We start from the raw sequence: 18,965 nt of genomic DNA on the forward strand, positions 1-18,965 counted from the left end.
GGTCTAGGATGATGAGAAGAGGAGCCCCCTGCCTGCTGCCTGCTGCCTGCTAAGTCACTCAGCCGTGTTCTACTCTTCACAACCCCATGGACTGTAGCCTGACAGGCTCCCCTGTTCATGGGATTTTCCAGGCAAGAATGCCGGAGTGGGTTGCCATGCCTTCCTCCAGGGGATCTTCCCGATCCAGGGATCAAACCCGTGTCTCTTCTGCCTCCTGCATTAGCAGGCGGGTTCTTTACCACTACTGCCACCTGAAAAGCCCAAGAGGAGCCCCAGAAAGTTTATTTGTGCGGCCTTTTTACATACCTGGACCAGAGGTACCCACTTACCAGAAAGGCACCTTCAAGGTGCACGAAGTGAACAAGAATGACTTGAAGGGGCAGGTCCCCTCATGGCCCCTCCATTAACCTGGGCAGGAATCCCGCCCATTATAGAAGATGCAAGGAAATGTGTGTTTTTACTCTGAAATCCCAAGTGTCTCACTGCTCCCATTACCCCACCTCAGACACAGAGACGGAACCGGGACTCTGCTGCAACGTGTTTATTATGTGCCAAACAACTACACCACAGCTTACTCCACACACCTGTAGGAGAGTGCAGTCTTGCCTGCATATACTACAATGAGGTAGAGACTTCACACACAGCTTCACGAAACCCACAGAGTAGCTGGGATATGCAACAATGCAACGTCAGCTCAGCAGGAGGGAGGAGGGGCGTTATGACACTGGTTCTTTGGCACACAGCTTCCCAAAGAGGGGCAAGTAGTTTTGTTTTTTTTTTTTTAAAAAAAAAAAAAGGAAGGAAAGAAGAAAAAGTCAAGTTTTCAAATTCCAGTAGCATTTCAGTCGACCGCAACTGTTGCTTCATACGCTTCTCAAACGAAGGAAATCAGGGTAGGGTACTTGTCCCCTCTGAGAGAAAGGGCTCCTGTGAGCCTTCATCTGCCCCCACCAGAAAGCAGCCCTTTTTAGCTCAGTTACAAAAGAAAAAAGTCCTGTGACTTTGTGATTAAAAACTTCTATCAACCCTCCCCCCCCACGTAAGTGCAACTTAAGAAGGTGCAATAAACCATTTTAAAACTATATACAGCAGCCGCTCAAACATCATTCATCCAGTCCAGTTTCAAATCCAAAAAAAATTTTTTTCTTGGTTGCAAATGCCTTGATTTGCAACTGTGAGAAACAGTGACCAGCAGTCCCCCAGACACAAATTTGCTATAATGTTAAAAGCTGCCAGGAAAGAAAAAAAAATCTCTTGTTCCAAACGACTTAAAAACTGTTTTAAGGAGTGTAAAAAGGAACCGGTAAAAACCCTCGAGCGTAAAATATGAAATATGATTTTGGTTTAAATGAAGAGCAAAGTCTCCTTGTTGTTTACAGTAAAAAACACCAGCTGAACACTCAGTTTATGCCGTTCAGGTGGGGGTTAAATAAATGGAAAGGCACTGTATGGCAACTGCAAGAATGAAACCAATGAGACCTGCACATCATCACCATCAGTATTGCAAGGAATGTAAAAAAGCGCTTTTAATAAATAAACCTAGATGTAGGCGTCGTGTCAATACCTTCTGGACACGTAGTTCTTTTTTTTTTTTTTTTTTTGCTTTTCATCGGCAAAATGAGGAACTAAAATCTGGGAAAACTACAGAGTCGCTTGGAGGGCGAGCCAGAGGGTCCTTGCCCTGGCACACCCTCTGAAAACAAAACCCGACAAAACTCATTGTGCATTAATTAGTGCAGAAACAAAGACAGACTCAGCAAGTGCAAAGGTGACTAAGATTTCCCTTGTCCGCGGGAAGCCAGCTCCCTGGTCGCCGGTGGCAGGTGGGCCGGCGGCGGAGGCGGCCGGCCCTGGGCACACAGGCCCCTCTAGCTGGAGTCGCGGTTCTTCTGGTTCCGCATCAGGGGGCTGTGGTGGCGCAGGCCCTCCATGCTGTGCCGCCAGTGCCAGCAGCTCCGGCAGAAGTACTTGAAGCACACCTGCGAGGGGAGAGAGGAGAGGAGCCAGGCTTGTGTCAGACCAGCCAGGGGGCGGCTGCGTGCGCTGCCTGCGCTGACCGGGAGGGCGTGGGCACTCCTAATGGCTTCTGTGGGGTTATAAGAGCTGGCCCCGGGGACTCCTCTCGTCCCCAACACGAGGCGTGACCGGCTTCTACGGGTGCCTGGACGCAACTGCGCACGCTGGGCTCCTAGTGTACAGAGGCCATGCCAGCTCCTCTCCTCGGTTCTGAGCACCCAGGTGCTCTTCCGGTCCCTGCCCGTCCTACCTCCTGTGGAGCACTTGTGTCACACGGCCACACACAATACGGGAGAGCGTTCAAAGACAGTGACTCCAGGCCCTAAGGCCAGGCAGCACGGCTTCGTCGTCACACTCAGTGAGGAGAGGTGACTGCGCACGTAGGCCAACATCTCAGGCCCAGCCCCTCACTCCTGCTGGCTGTGTAACCTCAGGCAGGCCACTAACTTCCAGGTATCTGAAAATGGGGACCATCTGTGAAACACACTGACACACACAAGCCTGCGAGAAGAGGCTGATCAGACTCGCACGTGATCTCAAGCTCCCCCCAGCAACCCACACTTACTTCACATCCTCCTCTTGTAGCCTCAGTTTAACTGCCATCTACTCAGACTCCAAACCCGAGTGACAGTACCACTGCAAGAACAACTCCAAGTACAGACACGGTGCTAGTATCCGACCAGGTCCCTTACTTCTCCTGTCCCCAGCAACACAGGCACCACTTGGAGACTTGTCACAGACAGCGAGTCTCAGGCCATGCTCCAAACCGCTGAATCAGACTGCACTGATACAGATCCTCAGGTGGTGAACACACAGACACACCACAGAGGACGAGAAGCTCCGTCCAACACTTCCAGATCTGTGCTCCGCCACCCAGAAGCATGCAACAAAGCTGCCGTGCTTTCTGCCTGCTTCTGACAACTGGGTACAAACCAGGCAGCAGCGCCGGAACCGCCCAGAGACTCAGAAGTCAACAGAGACGGACTCCTTGCCTAGGGAAGAGTCAACCTAAGGACTTAGGGCTGGAACAGCAGGCCCTGGCCGGCTCACAGGTAGTGCTGACCACACCTGCCCGGGTCCCTGTCATCCTCAAAACCACCTGTGAGCAGCAGTGCCCCACTGCACAGCACCCCCAGGACAGAGAGGCCACAGCACCAAGACTCAGCTCCATGCGCTTTCCCCACAGTTTAGGGTCAAACATCGCTGCTGCTTCTGCTGCGCTCTAAGACAACCATGAGGAACCTGAGACCTCTGCGTTCCATGTGATGAATGTGACATGACAACGCTTAACTGAGGGAAAGGGTTCTGTAAACCCTCAAGTGCCCAGGGGACTCACCTGATCCCGACAGAAGAATGGGCCAGGCTGGGAGCTGCAGATATGACACACAGAGTCTTCCAGGTAAGGGTCGATCTGAACCTGCAGACAAAGGCAGAGCAGGATCACTAAGGGGCTGCTTCTCACGGGGAGCCCAGAGGGGCCACAAGGGAAGGGTACGTATGGGTCACCTATATGAACACAAGGTGGTTCCTATTTTAAGGGGCCCAGAAAGAACTAGGGCAGAGGACCCAGAGATCCTCGAGAGAGACAAGATCATTGCAGCAGCTTCCAGGCTGGCTGTGCACAGCGTGGCAATCCCACACGTTACTGCCTGGCCTTCTCGGCAAACCTGACCTGCAAAGCAATCACCCAGCAAAAAGCAAGCGCTCAGAGGATGCAGGTCAGGATGGAAGTCGGCTTAGCTCACAATGCTGGTCGACGACCACAGTGAGGGAAGGTGACCCCATGCTGAGGCCCCCATCTGCTCTCATCAACCGAGCCCAGGCCCACCTTCATCCCTGACCCTCAGGTGTGTTGGTGGAAGCCTGGCTCATAGCCAGCATGGCACAGCTCTCGTCTTGGGCTGGCCCTGAGTGGTGGCTGCCCAGACCTCTCAGATGGCCCAGAAGAGGGTGCAGACCAGCCCACTCACCTTCTTGGTGAACTTGGTGGTCTTGATCTCCACAAAAGCAGCACTGACTGCTTTCAGGTAACTGCGCTGGTTGTTGAAAGTCACACGACCAGAGCCTACGGAAGATGGGAAACTCACCCTCGAGCCCAAGTCTCCCAAAGGCTGCGTGTCAACACTCAGGAGAGCCTGCTCCTAGATCAGCTCGGCACTGCCCAACAGAAACATAAACGCGGGCTACTCGCGTGACTTTACCGATTCCCAGTAGCCACCTCTAAGGAATGTAGTGGAATGAATGAAAAGAATGCAGGGGGATTAATTTCAGTAATATTTTTTCTTTAACCCAACATCATCATTTCAACAGGTGGCACTAGCACGTTTCAAGCCCTCAGAGTCATGTTCAGCTGGTGGCACCACGTCAGACTGCAGCTGCAGACCGTGGTGGCACAGCCCCTCAGGAGTGGCCCCTTGGGGGAAGAAAGACTCCTGTGTGTGGGCAAGCCCACAGGTGTGGTTATTCCAGTTCAAAGTGCAAAGCCAGACACAGGCAGAGCACAGCTGAAGGTAGGCCAGGCAGGGGCGTCAGAAGCAGCACGCCCTGCCCAGCACCACCTCTGCCCATGGGCTCTGAGGTCCCCGTGGGCTCTGAGGTCCCCTGGGCTCTGAGGTCCCCGTCTTCAGTGTGCAGTTCCACTGCGACGAGCACACAGCGCTCCTTCCTGCCCAGACACACTGTGTTTGGGCAGACAGTGCATGAGGGTAGGGGAGCCAGTGTTGATCAGGAAGGCCAGGCTCTGTTCCACCTCCAAGCCCCAGCACTGAGACGATTCTGTCACGACTGGGAACCTGACCTTTCTCAGTGGCCAGGCCCCCAGACTCCCCTCTGCTAGGATAGCGTGAGCTGTGACCACACTCTGCTGCCTGGGTCACCCCGAGTCCTGCCTCAGCCTGGCTTGGTCTCTGACCCTGGACAAGACCACTTTTCAAGGCCTCTGAATAGAGGAAACCAGGCAAGTTCAGGAAAGTTCCAGCTTTTTAATAAAGTATTACCTGTTGTCTGTCTCAGAATGGTTTGGCTGTGAATGCTCACCTTCAAGCCAATGTTCCTGTTTTGTCTGCACCTCCTATCACCTCCTATAGGGCTCCTATCAACTTTCTTCCCCTTCAAGGGAGGTGGGGGGAGAGGGGTGGGTACAGAGAGGTCAGTACTGGTGGCGTGTCTAGAAAAAGATGCTACACTGCTGGAATATGCTGATGAGCAGGCCTGGGTCAGGCCTCGCCTCCACTCCCATAGGAGAGCGTCACAATCTTGGTCTACACCCTGGGGGCCGCCCAGCTGTCCCACACAGAAGTGGGACACTCACCAATGGGATACTTGTGCTTATCTGTGTCAATCCCAGCATACACCACACCACCAAATAGGTCGTTGAGAATGGCGGCCAGGGCCTCGGCGTTGAGCATCCCGTGCAGAGCACCCACGAACACCGTCCTACTGGGGTCGAGCCTCTGGGAGGGACTCTGGACAAAGTTGCTGTCGGCCAGGACCCAGGGGATCACCTGCACCTGAAAGCACCCACAGGTGTGTCAGTCCTGGCAGGGAGCCACGGTGGTGCTCCCGCAGGGGGAGGCGCTCCCGCAGGGGGAGGTGCTCCCGCAGGGGGAGGCGCTCCCGCAGGGGGAGGCGTGCGCTGCAGACGCGAGGCTGAGCCCCACATGGTCCCAGGCACCCTAAACCCCAGCACAGCCAGACCTGAATCTCACTGAGGCCGTGAGTCCAAAGTGGTGCAAAGACAACAAATGGTAGAACCGTAGTCAGTCATCCTGAAGAGTAAGAACTGTCCCGAGCTATCACACCCAGGATCCTGGTCCTCTGTCACCACCTTACAGTGGGGTTCCGACGAAGGACCGTGGGCACTGATAACACACAGCACGGTCCAGAGTCCCTGGACAGGAAGGGCTCACAGAGAAATGACAGGACAGGAGCTTGAAGGACAGAGGGTGGGGACCCTTAAGGTATTTGTGTGGAATGGTTACTGGCCTAAGGTGCATATCAGAGGGCTTGGACAGGAGCAGTGGGATAGCCGGAGAGACACAGGGTTAACTGTCACATACAGGTCACTGTGGTTCAGCAGAGCAGAAAGACACCAGGGCAGGAGCAGACTGTGCCCTCTGCGTCTGAACCCCTTGAGCCTAGAACAGAATCTGGCAAAGCAGGCAGGAGGCTCCAGAATGAAGTGGGTTGACAGATGATCAGTAAGTGTTCTTGGAAGATTAATCTGTGAAGTTTTTTTTTTTTTTAAAAAGAAGGTCTCGAAGCAGGAAGAGATTTGAGGCAGAAAACCAGCAAGGAGGCAAAGGACAGAGTTCAGTAGTACAGAGGACAGGCGCTGAGGACTGGGAGCAGGCCTGGGGAGCTGGGCACAGAGCAGGCCACGACCGAGGGCGTTCTTCTAGCAGAAAATACGCAGAATGCAGACCACCTGGGCACGGTGGGAAAACGAGAAGAATCAGGACTGATGGGCTGCAGACCGAGGTAACCTTCGAATAAGACCCTGGCAAAAGTTCATTACCATGGGGAGCCGATCTCACTGAAGATGCAAAAGCCCATCTTGTTTCTTCCGTTGCCACGGCAAAGTATCACATCACGGGTGCCACCAAGCTTTCCAAAGTGAAAAGTGAAAGTGAGGTCACTCAGTCGTGTCCGACTCTTTGCGACCCCACGGACTGGAGCCTACCAGGCTCCTCCATCCATGGGATTTTCCAGGCAAGAGCACTGAAGTGAGTTGCCATTCCCTTCTCCAGGAGACCTTCCCGACCCAGAGATTGAACCCAGGTCTCCTGCACTGCAGGCAGACGCTTTACTGACTGAGTCACCAAGGAAGTCTCCTTAAGCGTCAGAGTACACAATCACAGGACATTCTGAAGAAAGGCCCCGCAGAATGGTGGGACTCAAGGGGGACATGAGCCTAGAGAGGTGAGTCTCGGTCGAAGGCAAGAGGAGGGCCACAAAAGTGAGTAGTTTGTCTGACTGGGAAAGAAGAGGGGGCATCAAATGCCTACTACTATGGAGGGGAGACACAAGGAGGTGAGAGTGTCAGAGAGGGATAAGAACCAGGGCAGCCTACAGTCCATGCCCTCAAGAGGGACGCTGCAGCATTGCCAGGTGATGAGATGGGGCCAAGATGAAGGAAGGCGTCTGCAGGGGCACTGGAGTGGGGAGGGCCCGTGGTAGCCTCTCACTGCGAAGGCAGGGATGGCTGTGTGAGCTTCACGCAGCAAGAAAGGAGAGAAGGTAGGGAAGCTGTGGGTCACTGTGAGCAGCCAGAGGACAGAATGCGTACCAACACCAGGAAACATCTGTAAAACCAAGAGCCAGCTCTGTAATGTGGATATCTTATTTTAATCCAACGTGACCATCTCGATGAAGCAGGCATCTTGCCCCTTACCCTACGGATTTCAACAGACTTCTCTCTCTAGAGCAGCTGTAGGTTCACAACAAAAACTGAGCTCAAAGTGGGGAGCTCCTATATACCCACTGCCTCCACAGCCTCTCTGACTCTCAACGCTCCACACTGGAGTGGTACATTTGTTCCGATCACGGAGCCTACACTGACATCGTTGTCCGAACTCCATGGTGTGCATCACTGGTGTTTGTTTTCCCACTGTAACTCTGTGGGGTTTCTGGCAACTGTAGAACGGCATGTTGGACATACCTGGGCGACTGAACAACAATCTACCACTTTAATATCCCAAGAGAGCACCTTCACCATCCTCACCGTCCTCAAAATCTTCTATGCTTCGCTTGTTCACCCTCCAATCCTGTAAGCCCTGGCACCTGCAGACCTGTTTACTAATACAGGCCTCTCAACCTTCCATTTTATAAATGAGGAAGTGAAGTTTGAGAGGTGTTGACTGTCTAGTCCAGTATCACAAAATACACTCTATTATCAAATTTTTAAAAGTAACACTGATTCCTGAGTTTAGAACTTTCTTTGACAAGTGGTTCTCAAACACCACCCACTAGCACCACCTGGGGAACTTGGTTAAGGTGGAGAATCTCAAGCTCCAACCAAACTGACTTAGAGATCCTGAGGCAGGGGCCAAGAACATGCAGTGAGGCCCAGGAAGGATGGCTCCTCGCTTGAGACTCAAGATGGCAATCGCACACAAGGCTGACATAGCAGAGATGCGAAGGGGGAGAGAATTAGATGGAGAGAGCCACGTCCTGAAACAGCCCTGGATGGCAGCGCCGAAGCCACTGTGGGCGGGGTGGGGCGGGGCGGGGCAGGGGGGAGGTGGCTACAGAGGGATTTACCCACCACAGGTTGGGAGGTCAGCAGGCACAGCTGGAGGGCAGGACTAGAAGGAACAACTGTGGACGTTAAGACCAAGCAGAGTCCATCTCATTTCTAAGAGAAGAGGTTTAGGAAGAAGCGCTGGCTAGAGCAGGAAGGAGAGTGAGAGCTGGGACACAGTCTGACTTCCATGAGCAGGAACACACACGGACCATTAATGCCCAGAGGTGGCAGTGGCGGCTTTAATACATCAGAGAGTGTTTGCTGCACTCACCGCGGGGTAAGAAGAGCAGCCCTCTCGCCTCAGTAGGAACTCGCGTCTGCACCTGCGCACCCACCTCCCCATGAAGCCTGCCTCCTCACAGCCAGGCCCCTGATCCAGCAAGGGCTCTGCACCAGCTCACCTCCTTGCAGCGCATCCTCCGGCTGGACATCTTGAAGTAGTACTCGCTCAGGCCATCCGGGCTCAGTGGGTCATGAGAGCAAGCCTGAAGCAAGGCCCGGACAGACTTCTCCAGTTCGAAGACCAGATACACATACCCTGTTGCCAGGGAAGGAGAAACTGCATTAACATCCCTCGGCGGGGGGCTACTCCTCAGCCGGGGATTTACATCAGGGTGTTGTTGCTGGTTTTTTTTCCCTCCAAGAAAGATGGCATATGGATAAGACACATTTGTGTCCTACTTCCAATGGGGGGAGGGATGCTCACCATTTCCCATCTAGTAAGGGAAGGGTGGGTGCGGCAGGACAGAGGGTCCCGTCGTCACCACACAGCTCTTCACGTCACAGCACAAAGCATGCTCACATCAGCAAGCCTGGCTTTCCTGGGGGTAGGAGCGACACCGGGTCTGTGGCGCGGGGGTGAAGGTACTTCTTTAAAAGCCCAGTTCAATCACTGGTTCATCAGTGAAGATGGGGCAGCGTGAAAATAGCACTTGCTCCTTTCTACAGGGAGGGAATCTCATTTCAGACCAGTGAGGACTCAGACACTTGGTCCTCATTCCTGCTAACTCCAGAGGGATCTCAGAATCAGGTCAGGCGACAGCGTCACTGGGCAGGAAAGGCAAACACCTTGCTTTGAGAGGACACGAACTGCTGGGGTTCAGGTTGGAGGGAGGTGTGCATGGGCTTTTCCAGGCAGCCCCAACTGCAGTGTGAGTCTGGATGGACAGGTGGAACGTTAGCTCAGAAGGAACAGAGGGGCGTGCTGGGTGAGAAGTGCCAAGAGCTCTGTGCTCTGCAACGCCCGGACATTACCAGCATGCATGTGCCATCCCAGCGTCCCTCAGTGCAGTCAGATACTGGGGAGGGAGAAAAAGCTCCTACCATGTCTGCATTACCTTTCGGCATATTACCTTTGGGAGGACACCGGGGGTGCTTGCCATCCTTACCAGGCCACTCCACACTCAAAGAGCCGAAAACACGGAAGGTGTTAACCAATCCAGCTGCAAAGAGATGGAAAGAATGGCAGACCCTTGGGCACCTTTCTCCCCAGGACGGCACAAGCACAGGGCCATCAGTGTCGCTTGTCTCCCTGGACAGGCAGCTCCAAACTGGCCCTAGGTCTCCGGTGATACGCGTGGGCACCAGGCCCAGCAGCCCTGCAGGCTCTGTGAAGGCGCCTTTCCCCTCACAGCTGCTCCCGTGACACCCTGAGCCCGGGCAGAGGCTCAGTGCCTGGCCTGGCCTCAAGGCCAAGTTTCATCCTCTGGAAACACAGGGCCACCTTCAACACCTGAAGGAGAAGGACTCAGAGCTCACCTTCCGTAATGTCCCAAGGGACGCCTCCTAGGAACACTTTGCAGGAGTAGATGGGGTTCTTGTAGTTCCGGGGAGGGAGCTGACCACTCCACGTGCAGGTGGCTTCATTCACAGCTTTGGCAGGAGACAAAGAGAAACCGGAGTCAGAGAGGCCACAAAGGCACTGCCCTTCTCTGTGGTGAACCTGCTCGGGAAGGAGAGACAGCCCACAGCCCCCCAGCCTGGCTGCTGGGAGAACATTCATGACTACTCTGAAAGGCAAGAAACTGGACACCTCCCCAAACCTGTCAGCCCAGTGTGGTAACCCTGAGTCACCAGTTCTGTTTCTCCACTAAAACTGGGAGGAATGGCAAACCACACGTGCAGGGTGAAAACAATCACAGCCTGGGCAATTTTCAACCATAAAATGATACACTAACTGGAAGACAGTTTTGTCTAGTCACTGCTTACAATACCAATTAATTTGAATTTAGAATTACAGGCATACCTCGGAGGCATTGCAGGGTTTTGTGCCAAATCACCACAATAAAATGAACATTGCAATAAAGCTGATCGTACAAATTTTCTGGTTTCCCAGTGAATATAAAGGTTGTATTTATACTATATTATCATCTATTAAGTGTGTGACCATATTATGTCTAAAAAACCCAACATTTTATTGGCTAAAAAATGCTAACCATCATCTGACAGCACAGGTCACTATAAACCTTCAATTTGTTAGGGAAAAAAAAAGCAATCTCGATAGATTGGAAGTTTGGGCTTGACATGTACACACTGCTCTCTTTAAAATTGATAACTAGTAAGGACCTACTGTACAGTACCGGGAACCCTGCTCAATATTCTGTAATAACCTAAATGGGAAAAGAACCTGAGAAAGAATGGATACACACACCTCTCTAACTGAATCACTTTGCATACACTGGACACTCACACAGTAGTGTTAATCAACTGTACTTTTTCTGAACTCAGTACTTGTAAAGTGCAATAAAGTGAAGTCCAATAAAACAAGGTGCGCCTGTGCTTGAAAGCAAACTGGACAATTTTTCATACAACATCCTAAAGGCTTCCTGGTCCAAATGGACCTTCTCTGCCAATGCTCAAATAAGCAACACCATTCGGTTCTCCTGTCTGCCCCGTGAGCTCACCACTCACAGGAGTCAGGACACTGACAGTACGAACCACCACCAGCAAGACAAGAATGTGGTCACAACTGCTCCAAGGCAGAACCATTCCGCACCATCTCTAGACATATCCTTACAGTACCGAAGGAGACACTGGGCCTTCTTGATGCCAGCACTGTAGGATGAGAGATTTTCTCTCAATCCCTCAGCTTCCTGTTTATATCAAACAGAAACCCTGTCCAAACCTCTTATAAAGTTTCTCTGACTCAGTTAAGAAACCCTTGTTGCTGTATAGAGTTGAAACTATCTTGTTTGGCCTGCCCTAAACTTTCTAGAGTCCCTGCTCTTCTTGGTAACTGACCAGTCCAGCCTTCTATTGTACCAGTCTTCAATCCTGTCCCCACTCAGTCTGTGCCCTTGCAGATCAGAGACTGACCTCAGGGCAGATCAACTAGTCCTTGCCTATTTCACTCTCCTCCTCCACAACTGGACTGCACAGCCAGTGAAATGAACCATCATTTTCATTCAGGACAATGACACGGAAGGCCACTCTCTGAAAGGCACAGGTCCAGTGTGTTGCTACAGCAGGAAATTTAGGCACCATCAGCAATATTTTGTGAACAAAAATAGAAGTCGATATAATGGCCTCACCCAAAAGAATGGTAAAGTTACTTCATGGGGAGCAACGGCAACAGACATCCGTTACCTTGGAGGTGGACAAACGGACAACGCACACATCCCTTGGATACCAATCAGAAAGTCCTGGGGAAGGAGGCTCCAGTGTGGGTTGTGCCTGACACAACTCTGAATGGGGAGGGGTGGAGGGGAGGCAGACAAAATTCTAGGCACTGCCAGGGTTTCTCTTGAAGCATCCACCCAGGAAAAGACTCAAAAGCAACAGCAGTGCATGATCTCCATGGAAGAGAACAAGTCAGAGCTGGATCCCAATGCTAAGCGGCATGACCCTGTGGTTCTAGGTCATCCTGTTCCCTCTCTGCTCCGACTCAAATGCGTTCCCGAGTTTATCCCCATTAGCACTTACTCCTCAGAACAGACCATTCTGTGCAGATGCAGAGACTTCATCACCATGCAATCAAGTCCTCTTCTGGACAGTTCACTTGTCTGCCCCGAGAACGAGGGCTCGGGCCCCACCGCAGGTGCACGCCCACACTTACCTGCAGCTTGCCTGTGTAGCCTGGCCTCTCTCTCTATGCTGAAGGGGTCTTTGGGAGCTTCGAGGAGGTCCCAGGACGGCCACACAGAAGCTCCTGGCCACCTCTTTGATGCACTGGTTGGGGAGGGAGTGACTGCAGCCAGAGCAGCTTGCTCTTGGTCCATCCGGGACCCAACCCCCATCTTTAAAGGGTCTCTGGGGCCACCCCCCGTCAGAGACAGGAAGGGCAGGGGAGGGGAAATTCGGAGGCTTGACTAGGGAAGGAAAAAGGAAGACAGAGGTTTTTAAATGACAGGTGTATAACAGTAATAATTACACTATAGAAATTATGAAAAATTCCATTTCGTATTTGATACATTTTCTCTTAGACTTTCTTCCTATGCATTTTTAAGAGCAGCTGCTCTTATAATTAAAATAAATTTTTTTTCTCCCCAATTCAGTTTTTTCCTTCATATTGCCAATCTTCATAACCATTTTTAGTTAATTTATGATATTCTTTTTAGGGAACAAGGTACACTTCACTGACCTATTCCACCTACTGCTAAACATTTAGATGCCTTCCAGGTTTTCAGGATTGTAAATAAAAACCTTAAGGGGTAGTTTCTTATTGTGTGTCTTCTCTGGTCACATTCCTAGACATGAGATGTCAAAATCCTTTCTATGAAGGTTCTGTGTTCTGTTAAAAGCGTGTGAGAACACAAGCTTCACTACACACTTGTGTCAAGGCTTTAAATTCTACTAATTTAAGTGGGTAAAAATATACACATTATCAAGATGTAAACCGAAATAATTACTCAGTAAAGTATCTCCTGTAAGTTGAAATACTGCCTCTATTTCCTCTTCTGTGAGTTCTGTCCATATCCCTTCAATCAACCTTTGGGGCAGGGATCTGAGAAAATTCTTTAAACAAAAATCTCAAAGTATCAACATTAAAGCTGGTTACCAGGCAGATTCCTAAGACTGAGCCCCGTCTAAAGCAATGAACAGAATTAGGAGCATCTCTAATTCCACTTTGTGAAGAGAAGTGAAAGTCGCTTAGTCCTGTCTGACTCTTTGTGACACCATGGACTATACAGTCCATGGAATTCTCCAGGCCTGAATACTGGAGTGGGTAGCCTTTCCCTTCTCTAGGGGTTCTTCCCAACCCAGGGATCGAACCCAGGTCTCCCACATTGCAGGTGGATTCTTTACCAGCTGAGCCACCAGGGAAGCCCAATCTTCACAGAGGAATAAACGGCAGCCAGAGAACCAAAGGGACCTGCTCGTGGCCACCATTTAGGGTCACCCTTAGCGGACAAGCTGCACTTCAGAACCCCGCCAGGACTCCCCTATTTACTCTCAAAACCGTTTCCTAACAGCTGCTGGAGCAACTGGTGAAGAGGCCTCAGCTCAGGTTCCGAGTGTGCTGCACACAGGGAGGAGTGGGGACACAGGGCACCCTTCGTTCTGCTGAGGCTCAGAAGTCCTAGTGCCTCCCACCACCCCACCTCGCAGCCTGCACCCCACCTGCTCAAGCTCACCTGCCCTCCCCACCGACCCCCCAGTGAGCTACATACGATCAAATCTGAGAGATGATCTGATCCAGAGCTGAAGCCACTGGTGTCCGAGTCAGAAGGGCTGCTAGAGCGAGAGTCCAGGATGGGCCGGGTGTCCAGGCGCGGTCCTCTAATGGAGGGTGCTGGAAATTTGTCCACCAAGTCAGATCCAAGCGGGTCCAGAGGCAGGAAGCTCAAGGGGGGCTTTCCCAAAACATTTCCCAGTGGGTTATGGAGCATGCTCAGTACTAGGAAGAGAGGGGGGAAAAAAAAATCTCATGACCTCTTAGTTTTCTTCCCAGACAAGAGCTTTCCCTTTACACCCAGAGCAAGACACACCAAGGCAGGACCACCAAAAGCCTGAGAGAACCACAGTGACGAGCGTAACGAGCAGATGTACACCCGGGGTATCTAATGAGAGGCAGGAAGAGGATGGCTTTCTGAAGACCCAGGTCCCTGGGTCAGTAGCATCTGGGACACTCTGTGCCGCTGGGGGGCCCTCGTGACAGCCACTACCAATGTCTGGATACACATGCCCATGTCATCACAGGGGACACCGTCAGCACAGTTAGGAAGCCCAAACCATACTCCTTCCTTGCTGCCTGCCAATATGTCTATCAGAAGAACACACCCCGTGCCCTTTCTAACACTACGTAGCTAAAACAGAATCCCATGCCATGACCCAGAAGTCCGGCAGAGCATGAGCGTCCATCTCACCCGAGAGGCTCCTGTGTGCAGAATTCCAGCCCATGCAGATTCTCCCAGACAACCCTGGACTTCCAACATTTAGGACGGAAGCAGTGATGTTGTGGCTGAGCTGCTTCAGCTGACAGCAATCCTGGCTGAGCCTGATACCACCTTCATTTAGCTGCCTGCTCTGGGAAGCTCTGAGTCTCCATTTTCTCATGGCATCTTGGGTGGAATACCAACTGCTTCGTAACATGGTCAGGAGGGGTCAGTAATTAAGACAGCAGATGGAAAGCGCTCAGCACAGCAGAGCCCAGTGCACAATAAATATTTAAATATTAAACATTAAAAAAAAAGAGTGAATCCGAGGCCAGGAGCGATAAGGGAGGTAAAGTGGACAGCAGAAGACAGCGGCATTTTCCCACACTTGGCCCTGGGGAAAAGGGATCCAAAGCAAAGCAAAACACCCTTTTATCCACTGAGAGGGGGTGGGGGGTGGGTGGGAGAGGGCTTTGGCCATAGAGGTACGGTGGAACTGAGGTGAGAAAGCAGCCTCGTTACTCTCATTATTTTATTTTCATCCGCAGAAAGAGGAAAACACTCCCCTCAAAAAGGCTATGAAGTGAAACCAAAATAACGTGTTTACGTGTGAAACTGTTCAATACACGGTGGCTGTGAGTGGCTCCACCTCACAATTAGTCACTAGCAATTGAGTGAGACACAGGTCACCTGAGCTGGTTTCCTCTCAGGGTACAAGCCCGTCTGAGTGTCTGGCTGGGGCTGCAGTGGGCCTCAGGAGGCACGAATAAACCTCTCCAAGCATGAAGTCAAAGTGAAAGCATGCTTCCAGGGTATTCACCACGGAGCATCACCACGGAACATCTGTGCAGGATCGGATCGACCCGCTCCCCCCTCAGCCAACCATGCATCCCTCTCAGACCAAGAGAGGTAGTGTATCCTTAACTTGATCCACAGAGAGAGAGGATCAAGAGAAGGCAGGGTATCCTTAACTCTCAAATGCAGGGAACAGTCTCGGATGCGTTTGTTTATTTATTTTATTGTATTTATCCTTAATCTTTAAAGAAACTGTCCTACCGTCCTCCAAAGCAGACATACCGGTTCACCTTCCCACCAGCACGGGGGAGAATCAGCCCCTCCACATGCTGGCCAACACTCAGGAGGGCTGGAAGCCAGTCTAATGTGTATGTGTGTTGGGGAGTTTATTACTTTAAGACTTCATTTTTCAAGGAAACATTCTTTTAACTAGTTTCCTGAGCACAAGCACTTAGCTGCATACTGAAACCAAGTGGCTCTCACGCTTGAATTCTGATACCCATCAGAAATTATCTCTGTCAAGTTTCTCAAATATGCCTGACAAAGCCCTGTCTCAATGACACACAAAGTCCAGGCCCCTGGAATTCATGCTGAGAGGGTAGGGGGGTGGGCGGTGTGAAGATTTATTCAAGGCTCTTCCTGGGAACTGCAAGATGTGGCAAAGAACAAACAAACAGAAAGCATCCTGAAAACTGGCAGTTCTCCAACAATACAGGTCACGTGTGTTGGTCTTAAGAGTGGTGCCACTGCCCTGAAGGGCCTCATCTTTCTTCACATTTTGCAGAAACAAGTTTATGGTGGTGAATGAAGAGGTAACAATCACATCTTAGAGAGCTTTGAAAGCCAGGTTAGGGTGTTTAGACTTTCTCCTGAGGGAGGGTGGAGACACGCGGCAGCTGCTGTGGGGACAAGCCAAGGGGGCTGCCCAGGGACCATGGGAAGACGGGGCCAGCAGCCAGCACCCGGCCGAGGCCGAAGGTCAAGGCAGACATGGGCGGCTCGCACAGGCAGTGTCAGGAACCTGCGTAGACACGGGGCTGTGGGGTCTTCCCAAAAAGAATGTGGAGGAGGAAACGCGTCCGTTGAGGGGCTGATGGACCAGCCACAGAGAGGATGGAAGGCACGGACATGCGTCACGGGCGAACGATGCCTGAGGCAAATGGAGAGCCAGCAGTGGCCACGTGCTGTCAGCTACCCGAGCGGCGAGGGGCAGACAGGAGGGGCAGGGCGAGGGGACCGAGGAGACCACGTCCCAAGGGTGGTGCTGCCAGCCTGTGTGATCACAGGTGGCTGAGGTGGCTGTGTGCAGGCTTCACTGCTGGACGGACCCACAGCGACAAGCAGGCCTGGGATTAAAACGTAACTGAGCTCCTCAGAGCAGGTAAAGGACTGGGGAACTGGTCAGAAGGACAGAAAGAATGACTGTGAGGGAGACGCCTCCACCCAAGAAAACATCATGCTGAAGGGAAAAACCATCCATCCACCCCCGAGGGACAAACAAGATAAAGGGCGGTTTGTTGATCCCAGAAAAGGGTGGCAATGCAGAGCGCTCCAAGAGTTGTCGAGGGAAAAACAGCATGAAGCAGGATGCAGAAAAATACTTGAGGAGATGTTAGGCCCAAATGATTTGTGTCTGGGGTCACTGAGGATGAGAAATATGGACTCCGGTGATTGTCTCCACCTAACATTTTAAAAAGGTGTGTTTGAAAGCAATGTCCGTGCCAGTGTAGACCACAGTTCTCATTCATGTTAATCTGTGTTCACGACGGTTACTGATGCATCTAATAATCACAAACCCATCCACCTCAACTAGCTTACAAATATTTTTGACATGCTCACAAAGATATCTTGAGGCTTTGTCAAATTCCTATGTCAAAGCTAGAGATTATGTCTGTAACACTCCAACTGGATAATAAGCCTGTCTAAGAAGAAAACGGCATGACGACCGATGATGGCCACTAATGAACTCCACTCCCTTAAGGGCTCAGAGTTCATGGTCAAATCGTCTGTCCAGGTTCAAGGACGCTCCGACCACTCACTAACAGCAGCTTCCACTCCCTGTACATCTAGGATATTCCAGATACCGAGTCAGAACCACTTTAGATAAATACTCTTAAGCTGAGTTCTGAGAACTAGGTATTATTACCCCCTCTTAACAAAAGGAGACCAAGGCTCAAAGGTCAAGTGTTTACAGTGAGTTTGTCAGGTGGTGAGTGGCAGAGTGGGACACAATCCTTTCTGATTCTTTGCTTTATCCTCGGCAACACACCACTCACTACTTTTTATTTTTTTTTAATACTCCAGACTTTACATCTTCTGGTCCTGACACTTCTCTTTTGTTCAAATTTCTTTAAGACCATCAACTACAGATAAGCTATCTCTGGATTCCAGAGGTCAGTACCTTGGGATCTAAATCATCTAAGTCTTAAAACTTCTCTAGGACCTTGCTGCTGTAGGAACTCATTAAAAATGTATCCTGGGCCCCACTCCAGACCTACTGAATCAGAACCTGCATTTTAACATGATCCCCAGGAGATTTGTGTGCACATTAAAGTCTGAGAAGCGCTAATCTAGAAAAACCCGAGGCTTGCTACTTCAAGCTTCTAATCAGTTCCCCTTCACCACACCCCTAAACCTTTCCTAAGTAATTCTTTGCTTGACTTTAAAAAAAACTGTGGGTTATTCAAATACAGCTTTTACAGCGCAACAGCAACTGACATCCAGGAGGAAAAAAGAAACCAAGGTGGCTACATATGACATGACCCAGGGAGCTTGATCTCTCAGACACCCCCTCCTTAGCCTGCCACCCACGTTATGGGGGAGATGAAAGAGGGAGAGAGGTCTAACCAGGAACAAATAAAGAATTTTAAAAAGATTGGCGTGGATTGTGATAATAGTTTCAGGAAATGTGACAGCCAGGAACCAGCTGAACATTGTGAAAAACATTCACGACGAGAACTCTGTAAGCTCACACCCTCATATGGAGCAAATACAAAGAGAGCCTGGGCCTAATGCTTCAGGCAGACAACTGCTAAGAGACAAGGAAGAGAAAAATGCTGTGTGGACACCACTGGGTCACTGGGCAACACTGGAATGTGAGCAGGGAGAGCATGAGTTTAACGAGGACTCTCATCAATTCCAAGTTGACGGACGTCCATAGCTTTTGTTGTATGTCAGTGTATTTTAGAACATCTCTAGTCCTTATGGTACAGAAGGAAATTATATAAAGAGATATATAAAGAGAGAGAATTGCAAATGATAAAGCAAATGAGGTAAACATCAACAACAGGAGAATTCGAATAAAATAATTTTGTATAATTTTTATACTTGTGACTTTCTGTAAATTTGGAATTTCCAAACAAAAAAAATTTTTTTAATGACAGCATCAATTCTCATTTGACTTTATCTTTTTCAAGGCAACTGATCTGACCAGAAACGGGAAATCAAGCACAACTAACTGGGACTAGAATCCCAAGGGGAAAAATGGCAACTGAGTACCTTCGGAGCCTCTGCCTATAAGAGAAATCGTCTTTTAAACTAGCTTTTTAAAGGGTCAAAAACACTTGCATAGATATTTGCAGGCACACCTGGGTACA

At 50.7% G+C, this 18,965-nt stretch overlaps 1 protein-coding gene across 5 annotated transcripts in view; it reads right to left on the reverse strand.

Moving 5' to 3' along the window:
- The window catches only part of CPEB1 (cytoplasmic polyadenylation element binding protein 1), a 109,893-nt gene continuing 91,454 nt past the window's right edge, over positions 527 to 18,965 (reverse strand). For 3 of the 5 annotated variants that reach the window (XM_018066361.1, XM_018066364.1, XM_013972982.2), the window contains 9 exons: positions 13,870 to 14,096; positions 12,315 to 12,567; positions 10,019 to 10,132; positions 9,598 to 9,702; positions 8,662 to 8,798; positions 5,327 to 5,525; positions 3,987 to 4,081; positions 3,353 to 3,433; positions 527 to 1,979 (listed from right to left, as the gene is read on the reverse strand). In XM_018066361.1, coding sequence (XP_017921850.1) covers positions 1,869 to 1,979; positions 3,353 to 3,433; positions 3,987 to 4,081; positions 5,327 to 5,525; positions 8,662 to 8,798; positions 9,598 to 9,702; positions 10,019 to 10,132; positions 12,315 to 12,567; positions 13,870 to 14,096 — 1,322 coding nt within the window. In that variant the 3' untranslated portion in view covers positions 527 to 1,868. The remainder of the gene's footprint in view (positions 1,980 to 3,352; positions 3,434 to 3,986; positions 4,082 to 5,326; positions 5,526 to 8,661; positions 8,799 to 9,597; positions 9,703 to 10,018; positions 10,133 to 12,314; positions 12,568 to 13,869; positions 14,097 to 18,965) is intronic. The other 2 variants (XM_018066362.1, XM_018066363.1) reach the window with 1 other exon arrangement.

Source organism: Capra hircus, chromosome 21 (assembly GCF_001704415.2).
Source record: "Capra hircus breed San Clemente chromosome 21, ASM170441v1, whole genome shotgun sequence".
Taxonomy (NCBI): domain Eukaryota; kingdom Metazoa; phylum Chordata; class Mammalia; order Artiodactyla; family Bovidae; genus Capra; species Capra hircus.